Raw genomic sequence first — 11,357 nt, forward strand, 5'->3', positions numbered from 1 at the left:
AAGTGTCCACTCGCCTTCTACTAGTATGGCGACATCCTCCCAGTATCGCCAGCTGCTGAGTGACTATGGGCCACCATCACTAGGCTACACCCAGGGAACTGGAAATAGCCAGGTGCCTCAAAGTAAATATGCAGAGCTGCTGGCCATCATTGAAGAGTTGGGGAAAGAGATCAGACCCACATACGCAGGGAGCAAGAGCGCCATGGAGAGACTAAAACGAGGCATCATTCATGCCCGAAGCCTGGTTCGGGAGTGCTTGGCTGAAACGGAACGTAATGCCAGGTCCTAGCCCCTGGCCAGTTTGAAGGCCCATCTCGCCACCCTGTGGAGATGAGAGGCTTTGTTCAAAATGGCGGTGGTTTTCCTGCCATGGTCATTAAGCTCTGAACCCACATCCAGAAGACTGGGAAGACATTTTGCAGTTACTGACGGTGTGCATTCTAAGTAGTTAGAAAACATCCAGCTCTTTTTTTCTTCCCAAGCATTGATTTGAAAGATGTTTGTGAAGCCACTTCACAGCAAGCTATTGTTTGCCCCCAAATACCAGTGTCCCCTTTAAAATCTCCCTTTGGATACACTTGCCATTCGCCTCACCCCAGGTGACTTCCTTTCCATGAGCTCACCTGCCTCTGCGGACTTGAGTGCAGAGCACAGCACATCTGCTTAGTAAGCTGGCCTGCCTGTGGACAGTGTAGACCCTGCTTCACAGAGCTGCTCTGCTTAAGCCTTTGCATGACCGAGTGCTTTGAAGTCAATCTTAAACATGCACAAGTTATAAATACAGAAGAAAGAGCAATCTACCCAACCTGCCACGCGCCCTGCAAATGTCCATCCTGAGACTGTGGATCTCAGTTCCGTGTTGACTGTGAGACGTCACAACATCTGGAAGAAAACGACTGCAACTGTTGCATCTTTGTATTTATTACTTGATGTAATAAAGCTTATTTTCATTAACAGTTTGTATTAAGATGTGGGATCCTTGGGTCTTCGGTGCTTCTTTCTCTTTGGGGGAGGACAGTCTTGCTAATTATAGAGACACTGGCCTTGAGCTCACAATCCTTGCCTTGGTTTCCCCAGGGTTGGGGTCACTATTGACGCTCCTGACAGAGGGCTTGGAGATATCTGCTAAGGCATTTCGTATCTGACTCAGACATCCCACTAGCACAGCAGGCTGTAAACTGTGCCTGAGTCTCAGGGATATCAGGCCCACATGTGGCCCTGTGGAAGGCAGGCGTCAGTGATGAGCATGGGCACTGTTCCACCGTCCAGCAGGTGGGTGCTTCAGGGATCTCCTGGGCAGCGTGCTCACTCCTGCAGTCCCAGAACCGGGGAGACAGAGGCAGGAGGATCATATACTTTGTGCCAGCCAGAGCTTCATAGTGAAACATTGCTTTAAAAAAAAAAATTAATAGTTATATGCTCCGGTGCTGAGGAAAGCCAGTCGTGCTTGGATATATCGAGTCACTGTGGTCTCCACAGTATCCCGGGACGCAGGAGTTTCTGCTGTGTGCAAACTGGCCCTGTACAAGACTTGGCTCTGAGCTGGTTGAATACAAGTATCAGATGTACAGTATTGTGGGTGAAAAGCAAAGAGCCCATTCACAAAGTGTTCAAAGGCCAGCGGAGGGAACCATGGGCTTTGCAGCGTCTCCATGGCAGAACACCAGTGTCCAAAAGGAAACAGAAGCTGCCCTTTCTAGCTACAGTTCTAAATTTGCCTTCCTGTGAGTTTCTTCTGCCTCTTTCCATAACTCCCTGTTCAAGGGAGCCTGATTATAGGAAGGATCTACTGTTACAACAAAGGGATCCCTGTTTGGAGTGTCCCAAGGAGCAGCTTCCGCATGTATGTAATGCAATGTCCAGCCTAGAACAGCTTAGTGAACAGTGCTCCCCCACCCCTAGGTGAGGCAGGTAACAGCGAGCATCACTGTTTCTCTCTATCTGTAGATCTATAGCCACATGTAAACGAAGGTTTCTCTGTCCTGCCCCATCCCAGAGTCCCTTCTTAGAGGCTTAATGGCCAAACAGCTCATAATGCACAGACACATAAGGTGCATTACAGAGGACGGAGTGGTACTTTGGAGGCCTCAAGGACTCACCAGATATAAGATATAGAACATCAAGTTTCCACGTCAGGTGATGCCAGTTAGCCTGACTTGCCATTGTCTACTACCAATCACAAAGCCTGCCTCCATATATGAAGCCTTCATATAGTAACTGATGTTGACCAGAGGTCACGCACACACCCTTCTAGAAGACATGAGACATGTTCATCTGGCATGCAGGCTCCTGTCTGTCCGGCGGGAAGTTCACCAAGTCTTCTGCTCCCGGCTTGATTGTCTTACTTGGAAGTCTGATTTGGCATCGCCCTCTTTCTTACCCTTCTCTGGTTGTTTTATTTTTCTCCTTGCTTCCTCCTCTGCCAGGGTACACCTGTCCCTCTAAAGTGACATCAGCACACCTGTCTTGGCATTTCCCCTGCTTGAGACAGGGTCTCACTATGTCCTGGAACTTACTATGTAGGCCAGGCTGACCTTGAGCTCACAGCTGGGATTAAAGATGTGGACCACCTTTGGAATTCTAACAGGGAAAGCAAACCAAACAAATGGAAAACCACCTGTAGCTTTGTGTGGTGGTGTATGCCACTAATCCTTGGGGGGGCAGAGACATGAAGACCAGGAGTTCAAGGCCATCCTGGGCTACATGAGACCTTAACTCCAAAACCAAAAAGACTGTACGGTCCAATTGGTAAGTTCCACATCCATTTCTTTTTTTTTTTTTTTTTGAGGACTCCACAGAAATCCACATCCATTTCTGTTGCTGTAATAAAATACCCTGGCAGAAAGCAACTTATGAAAGAAGAATTTATTTAGCTTGCTATTTCAAGTTACAGTAAGTCATCTTGGGGAAGTCAGGGTAGGAACTCCAGTAGTATACCACATCCAGTCAAGAGAGTAAAAGCATCATTGCTTGCTTTTCTTAGCTAGCTTTCTTGTATTCTGGATTCCTGCTTAGGGAATGATGCTGACCACAATGAGCTAGGTTTTCTGACTTAGTTAACAATACAGATAATTTCTCACTAAAACTTCCCTGGTGATGCTAGCTTGTGTGAATTGTTAAAACCAGCAAGCACAGCAGGTAACTTAGTGCCACTTCACTGATGGTTCATTTTCTTTACTACTCTTTACCCAAAACTAAGGCTAAATTATACCTTAAGGCGGCTCAGCAATGCCCCTGGAGTTGACAAGATACCACTAAGTGCTATTGTTTGGTTCAACTTGCCATAAAAGTGGGGTTAACTAATATCTTTTTTTTTTTTTTTTTGATTTTTCGAGACAGGGTTTCTCTGTGGTTTTGGAGCCTGTCCTGGAACTAGCTCTGTAGACCAGGCTGGTCTCGAACTCACAGAGATCCGCCTGCCTCTGTCTCCCAAGTGCTGGGATTAAAGGCGTGCGCCACCACCGCCCGGCGGGGTTAACTAATATCAGTACTCTTTCAAACTGTTTTTATCTTAACCTTGTATTGCTTGTTCATTTTTTTTTTGTTTTTGTTTATCGAGACAGGGTTTCTCTGTGGTTTTTGGAGCCTGTCCTGGAACTAGCTCTTGTAGACCAGGCTGGTCTCGAACTCACAGAGATCCGCCTGCCTCTGCCTCCCGAGTGCTGGGATTAAAGGCGTGCGCCACCACCGCCTGGCTTTGCTTGTTCATTTTTGTGTGTGACAAGTGTGGGCACACAGGGAATAGCTTACATCAGCAAGTCAGAGGACTCTGGAGTCAGTTCTGACCTTCCACCCTTATGTGGATTTTGAGAATCAAACTCACTTGTGGGACAAGTGCTTCTGCTCAAGCCCTGGCCCTCCCGAGTGCCGAGACCGCAGTGTGCACCACCACTCCCGCCTCCAGGACACTTTCTTTAGATGCGCCAACACCGGTGCCAGGCATTTCCACCGTTATTTCCGAAAGCCCCCTGGTACAGCATCAGCACCAGTTCTTTCCTCAGGGACGTGCTGACTTGCTTCCCATAGTTCTTTCAACAACTTCTTTTTTTCTAGGGTCTCCTTTGCTCTTTTCTTCCTCGCTTGCTTTTTCCTCTCAGCCTCCAGCTTTTCTTTGTGGACCCGGCTGTTTTCGCCATTGTAGAAGATATCCACTTTCTCCTGGAGGATTTTCCGAGCTATCTTTCTGTTTTGATCCACTGATCGTGTTTGGTGGCACTGCAAGAGATCACGGCAGGAATGTGAAAACCACGGGGGTGGGGAGACAGGCAGGACCTCAGGAGCCCTGGTTCCTCAATCCACCCATTCTTCACAGAGGAAAAGGCCAGGAGGGCAAAGGCATGAGCCTCTTGAGTCAGCCATGTGGGTACTGGGAATCAAACCTGCGTCTTCTGGAAGAGCAGGCCAGTGCTCTTAACCACTGAGCCATCTTTTTACCCCCAACAATAGCTTTAATTAATTTAAGCAGTTTCCAAGTAATAATGGAAGCATTGACTGGAGTCTCTAGCTTGTGGTCAGGGAGCGACCCCTGTGGAAAATGCGCATGCCATTCACAACCGTATATCCGTCTGGATAACAGCTTGCCACAACATTCAGTGTCTGTGAAAGTGACGGTGGCCAGGGCCTAGCAGAGTTGAGGGGCAAAGGAAGTGCTGTGGCATGAGGGGGAGATTTCCAAAAGGAAAATGAAGCTAGTGGCAAGTGCAACAAAAATGCTTTTGGAGTTTTGTTATGAATGAGGGTTTTAACTTCTGTCTTCTTGGCCCCAGAAACTGGCCATGAAGCAGCTACTGTGAATCTGGACTCCCCTTGAAGGACTGTGGGTGAGCAAGTTCCTTGTCTGGTCAGGCAGTAAGCACTGTTTTCAGGCCTCAGAGCTAACACACAGTGCCTGCCCCTAGTGGTGAAATACCTGCTGGTAGACTGGCTGTGCCTGGGAAAATCTGTTCTGCCTGCATGCTCCTTCAGGGCTGTGTGCGGCTCTGGGGCCCTCTAGTGATGGACACACGCACAGCAGTGGCCGTGGCTGGCTGCCGGCTCTGCTGGCCTCCTCACTCCTATTTCAGAGGCAGTGCGGCTGCTGCACTCTGGGCTAAAAGGCACTTGGCCACTTGCTACACCTGTGGTTTGTTAGGGGCTGTGCTGCCCTTGACCAGAGACCACCTTCTTTAAGGAAGGTTTACACTGGCAGCTGTGAAGAGCGCTTTGCCTCTGCTTCCCCTCCACCTCATCTTTTCCTAGGAAGGGCAAGTGTTGGAGATGTTTGCAAAGCAGGGCAGAGGGACATGGAGAGCTACCCTACAAACTGAGGACTGAGATAGCTAGCCAGAAACATAGTCCATCAGTTCCATGTGCCGACCAGGGGTGACTTTGGGGGCAGCAGGCTTAACCACAGCATCCCTTGCTGGTGACACACAGCTGAATTCAAGGACAGCGGCAGAGCTCTGGCTCCTGAGACTAGGCAGGAGGTTCATTTCCAGAGGGACAGACAGCTCAGGGTTTGGGTACATCTGCAGTGCCCTGATTCTACTGGGTTGGCAGAGCATGTCAGTGCTCGAATGGGCATGCCCCTTACTGAAACCTGCTGTGGCTGCAGACCTGGACTCCTCTCATCTACCCGCCCCCTCCACTCTCTACCTTGACCACAATGCCGGAGGGCACATGTTTGAGCACTACACAGTTGCTGGTTTTGTTGGTGGCCTGGCCCCCTGGACCATGGCCTTTCACAAACTGTTCTTCAAGCTCACTCTCATTCAGGGGAAGCAGAGCAGGATAGTCCTTCCTGCCTGCCACCTGCACCGCAGCAGCAGCCATTCCTGGGAAGAGCAGTGCTGGCTTCTCCTGAAGCCTGAGTCCCCAGTTCCCCGAACACATCCTGATCAGCGGTGCAGGGAAACGGAGCAAAGCCCAGGTGCTCATCGCGGACACGAGGCGGTGCGGCAGGACCTGCGATGGAGAAAGAATGAGGCCATCTTTTCACTTTGCTCTCCAGAGGACAGCCAGGCTTCAAACACAGCTTTTTATACAGCATCAGTGACAGCCCTTCATGCCCAGGGCATGTAGGGGACAAGCAAAGGCGGGAGTTGCCCAGAGTTCTAACTGTCCATGCCCTGTCAGCTAATACATGTACTATTTCCTTTCTTCCTTTCTTTTTTAAGCCCATAGCATGGGGTATTCCCATCCAAGTACTGACCAGGCCTCTGACCCTGCTTAGCTTCAGAGATCAGTGCGTTCGGGGGGGGGGGGTATTGCCACAGACTACACATTTTCTTATAACACACCAAAAATATCTTCTGAGCACCTGGAGGTGCCATCTCCTTAGGCAAGAGGTACTGAGTGTGACATTTAAAGGAGCAGAGCTGTGGTTTGCTAAAGACACTAAAGAGCACATTGAGGAAGAATTAGGACTTGAGTCAAGGGCAGTGTTTAAATGTGAAATCTATATTTGTGCGAAGATGACAGCATCAGTCTATTTTATAGCTGAGCTTAAAGTCTGACATAGTAAACCCACAAAACTTCACTGTCAGTCAGTGCCCTGACTGCTGGCTTGTAATGCTGGCAGTTTCACGGATTTGAATGGGAACATCTGCCCTGGGATGCATTGCCAATAATGTGATCCAACTGGTCTTGTTACCAAATCAAGCAGTTTCTACTAAGGTGCCTGTTAGGTCTAAACACCACCAAAGATGTGGGACCCATGAGCTAGCCAGAGAAGACATTCAAGACTACGTGGGGAGTGAGCACCCATGCACACTCAGCCCATTCTTAACAAGTTACACTCCCAGGGTCAGACAAGTCTTTGCTTTTAAACAATGAAAGAGTTAAATAAAGCCAATCCTAGCACTCAGGAGGCTGAAGCAGAAGGACTGCCAGGAATTTGAGACCAACTCAGGTTAAAATAAGACCCGGTCGGGGGCTGGAGAGATGGCTCAGTGGTTAAGAGCATTGCCTGCTCTTCCAAAGGTCCTGAGTTCAATTCCCGGCAACCACATGGTGGCTCACAACCATATATAATGAGGTCTGGTGCCCTCTTCTGGCCTGCAGACATACACACAGAAAGAATATTGTATACATAATAAATAAATATAAAAAAAAAATAAGACCCGGTCTAAAAATCTAAGATTTAACTAATGACTCAAGATACAGCACAACAGCCGGGCGGTGGTGGCGCACGCCTTTAATCCCAGCACTCGGGAGGCAGAGGCAGGTGGATCTCTGTGAGTTCGAGACCAGCCTGGTCTACAAGAGCTAGTTCCAGGACAGGCTCCAAAACCACAGAGAAACCCTGTCTCGAAAAACCAAAAAAAAAAAAAAAAAAAAAGATACAGCACAACACTGGATCACTTAGCTGACAAATAAACCGGGCAGGGAATTGTAGCCACAAGGACATGGTCAACCCACAGACTTTTGAGGTTTTCAAGGGGTCAACAGTAAAAATGAGCTGCTAAGACTCCTTATGAATTTGCTTTTCTCCACACACCTCACATTTGGTAGAAAAGAGCAAAGGAGAAAGTATTCTGGGGGTGGCTCTCCTAGTGATTCTGGGGCTCGGCAGCCAGGTAATCTTATTTGAGGGCTGTGCGTCTGTTGAGGGTGTGCGGGCACCAAGCATAGGGATGCTACGTTCACACGGCTCTCCCTGAGGCTTTCAATAGCAGCCGAAACCTGGTGACAGAGTCCTGGTAGCTGGTCTGTGACATATGGAGGAGCTAGCTTCTAAGATGACCGGACCTCCCGGACAGAAGTGCCCAGGTTGCAGTCAGTCACCTGTGACTGCTGACTCCTGCTGTGTCTCCCCGGGTGAGCACTAGGGAGGGCAGCACTGGGGAGGGCAGCACTGGGGAGGGCAGCACTGGGGAGGGCTCCTGACGAAGGCACACTGTACTTGGTGCTTTACTTTTCACTTGGTTTATTTTATTTTTTTGAGACAGGGTTTCTCTGTAGCCCTGGCTGTCCTGGAACTTGCCACGTAGACAAGGATGGCCCGAACTCGAGAGTGCCTGCCCCAGTGCTGGATTACACGTGTGTGCCAACCACTGCCTGGCTTGTTTATTTTTTTTATTTATGTAGATTTTTAAAACTTATTTTATTTAATCATCATCATTCCAGGTGTGCAACACTATGCACAGCTCCTGCTTCTTTCTTCTCTCTTCCCTCCTTCCCTCCCACCCTCCCTCCCTCCCTTCTGTCCATCTCTCTGTATTTTGAGGCAGATTTTCATATGCAGCCCTGGCTGGCCTGGCACTCTATAGACCTAAGACTAAACATGAGTCACCATGTCCCACTTTCCTTTTGGTGTAAATGCAAGCTTTTGAGCAGCCACAAGAGTTGATAACTGCAGGGATGCTGGGTGTCTCTGAACCTCTTTTTCTGTGGGAAACGAACATGATGAAATATAACACACGGTCTTCTCAAGCCTTGCTACTGCTTGCTTTCAAGTCTATGATATGGGTCTTTTTGTGACATTCAATGTGTCCTGCCATAGTCATGGGTGATATTTAAGACAACAGTGGAAGGGGCTTCTGTGGAGAGGCATAAATCAAAATCTAGAGCAATGAAAATGGTGCTTTAAGAACTATTTTGTAGGGGAGGAGTCTGGAGAAATGGCTCAGTGTTAAGAGTGCTTATTGCGCCGGGCGGTGGTGGCACATGCCTTTAATCTCAGCACTCAGTAGGCAGAGGCATGCGGATCTCTGTGAGTTCGAGGCCAGCCTGGTCTACAAGAGCTAGTTCCAGGACAGGCTCCAAAAGCTACAGAGAAACCAAAAAAAAAAAAAAGTGCTTATTGCTGTTACAGAGAACATGAGTTCAGTTCCCAGAACCCACAAGGGGTAGCTCCTTCTAACTCCAGTTCCAGGGAATCCAATGTGCTCTTCTGGCCTCTGAAGCACTGCACACACACAACCACACACACAATAATTAAATCCAAATGCAATAATCTGAGTTTGGTCCCGGGACTCTTGGTAGGAACTGACTCCTGAAAGTTACCCTCTGACCTTCACATGAGCACCATTCAGCAAACAAATACATGTTTAAAAATACTTTTTTAAAGCACAAATAAAAATACTGGTTTTGTTCAATGAGTCTGAAGCATTTTAGAATTATTCTTAAGAAAACACGAGTGAGCCAGATGGCACACGCCTTTAATCCCAGCACTTGGGAGGCAGAGGCCGGTAGGTCTCTGTGAGTTCTGGTCTACACTGAGAAACCGGTTCAAAAAAAGAAAATGATAAGTGACCAGGATGTGGCGGTCCCCACCTGAAATCCCAGAACTTGGGAGGCCAGGCCAGGAGTCCTAAGACTCTGTCTCAAAAGAACAATAACCAGGGCAGGTGCAGTGGGTAAAGATGCTTGCCACCATACCTGATGGCCTGTGTTCTCTCCAAGGAACTCGTAAGATGAGAGAACTAGCTCCCAAAACTTGTCCGCTGACCTCCAGATATGTGCTGTGGCATGCACCTCTTCCCTGACAAAATAAAATGTAATTCAAAACAAAACATCCCCAAATAAACAAAGAAGAAAATGTGACAAACCCAGACACTATAATCAGGGACAGGGCTAAGTTCATGTCCAGAATTGCCCTTTTCTTATTTCTGCTCTCAGTGTACGGACCAAATTCTGCTGTGTAGCAGAAGGCTTCAAGTCCCTGGGGAGGGCTGACCATGGAATGGGAGCCCACGGTCTCTCCCGACTGTCTCTTCCGCCGGTTAGTGAGCAGACCGGACAGGACAGCAGTGATAACAGCGCCCTGACAAAGGACAGCAGGGAGGGTTCTTTCATCAGGGGCCATCACAGCTACCGGCCCCATCGCTGCCCTTCTGTCTTAGTTCAGAGCAGAGGGCACCCTGGAAGATCTCCCACCCAGCTGAGTTCAACGAGGCTCTCAGTGTTCAGTGACTGAGAGCTCTGTTTAATGGCTAATTCCAGCAGCCAATCAGACAATGCTAGACACCCCAGTGACTGCTAAAAATGACAAACACACCATGGCTCTGCTTCCCCAAAGCCCAGACTGGATTTCAGGTTTTGTGTCCCCACAGGGCAACCCGAAGTCTTCGGGGACAATAGAAACAGCTCAAATTCTAGCTCATTGTGACATTAGAAAAACACGAGAGAAAATGTCAAAAAGAAGTGCTAGTAAGGGGAGACTGGCAGCCGGCAGCTCTGCCCTAATTCCTGCTGGGAATATGGGCTTTAATGTGGGGCTGGCTCTGTACCTGACTTCCCCGGCCCTCCTTTTTCTTTGATGATGGCTTCAGCTATTCATGAGCCAATAAGTTTGGGTTAAAGCCTCCCACTGTCTGAGTCCTGACTCGGTCAAGTGTAGAGAGAATAGACATGCCAGACCTTCCAAAAGGGACTGAATTTGTCTGGTGGAAAATCTGGTTAAATGCTTGCTAAGCATCAGGCATGAGCCTCAAGGAGCATGAGCTGTTTGCCCATCACAGAGACATGAAGGCATGTATAAATACAATAGATGTACAGCCGAGGCTGTACCAGCCATAGGCCCCAGATCCCCACAGCGCTCCTGTCACCATTTCTGGATCACAGACATTTTCAAATCCCCCCAAATCTGGGAGGGTACAGCTGCAGGGATGGTCTGCGACAGAGCCATCCCAGGCCAAATGAGATGTGTCCACAGCCCGAATGCTGTGGATGGGAGCAGGGGAGCCTTTTTATATCTCTTGAGAAGCATGAAGACTCGGGCTGGGAGTTCAGTGGTAGTTTTGCTTGCTTAGCCTGGCCCTGGGTTTCATTTCCCAGCATCGCAATAACTGAGTCAAGTTGCAGATTTTTAAAACCAGTGGGACTAGTGGTCTGGCTCAGCACAGAAACCGTAAAGGAGCTTGTCACCAAGTCTGAAGACCTGTGTTCAATCCTGAAGCCCACTCTCGCAAGTCGTGTCTCTCCCTCCACCTGCGCACGCGCGCATGCACACACGCACGCACACAATTAAAACAACCCATGAAGAGTATGTTTGTATGAGTTCAAGAAGGTTATTCTTGACTGTATTCTGTGACTGACTGCTTTGTTTAATGGTTAATTCCAGCAGAACATTCTTTCTACACTTGACCAAGTTAGGACTCGGACAGTGAGAGGCTTTAACCCAAAATTTGGTGGTCCATAATTTTGCATCTCCTGTGTTAGACTTGGATGCTGGGATTATTATACCTAGATCAGGCAAGGGAATTTGATTTTAGTTTCAATTTAGGAAAGCCCATGGGTTTCAATCTAGAACTGTTTGTTTTTTTTTAAAATGTACCGCTTATGGGGGCTGGAGAGATGGCTCAGAGGTTAAGAGCATTGCCTGCTCTTCCAAAGGTCCTGAGTTCAATTCCCAGCAACCACATGGTGGCTCACAA

General features: G+C 48.5%; 2 protein-coding genes across 4 annotated transcripts in view; one reads left to right on the forward strand and one right to left on the reverse strand.

The window, feature by feature from the left end:
* The window catches only part of Cdk2ap1 (cyclin dependent kinase 2 associated protein 1), a 7,709-nt gene extending 6,753 nt beyond the window's left edge, over nucleotides 1-956 (forward strand). For 2 of the 3 annotated variants that reach the window (XM_005344385.2, XM_026786790.1), the window contains exon 4: nucleotides 222-956. In XM_005344385.2, coding sequence (XP_005344442.1) covers nucleotides 222-289 — 68 coding nt within the window. In that variant the 3' untranslated portion in view covers nucleotides 290-956. Of the gene's footprint in view, nucleotides 1-6 lie in introns of those variants that run through there. The other variant, XM_005344384.2, reaches the window with a different exon arrangement.
* Nucleotides 957-2,850: 1,894 nt separating this feature from the next.
* The window catches only part of C2H12orf65 (chromosome 2 C12orf65 homolog), a 13,982-nt gene continuing 5,475 nt past the window's right edge, over nucleotides 2,851-11,357 (reverse strand). The window contains exons 2-3 of the mRNA XM_005344386.3: nucleotides 5,635-5,943; nucleotides 2,851-4,215 (exon numbers count right to left, since the gene is read on the reverse strand). Of these exons, the coding sequence (XP_005344443.1) occupies nucleotides 3,952-4,215; nucleotides 5,635-5,916 (546 nt within the window). The 5' untranslated portion in view covers nucleotides 5,917-5,943 and the 3' untranslated portion in view covers nucleotides 2,851-3,951. The remainder of the gene's footprint in view (nucleotides 4,216-5,634; nucleotides 5,944-11,357) is intronic.

Source organism: Microtus ochrogaster, chromosome 2 (genome assembly GCF_000317375.1).
Source record: "Microtus ochrogaster isolate Prairie Vole_2 chromosome 2, MicOch1.0, whole genome shotgun sequence".
NCBI lineage: Eukaryota > Metazoa > Chordata > Mammalia > Rodentia > Cricetidae > Microtus > Microtus ochrogaster.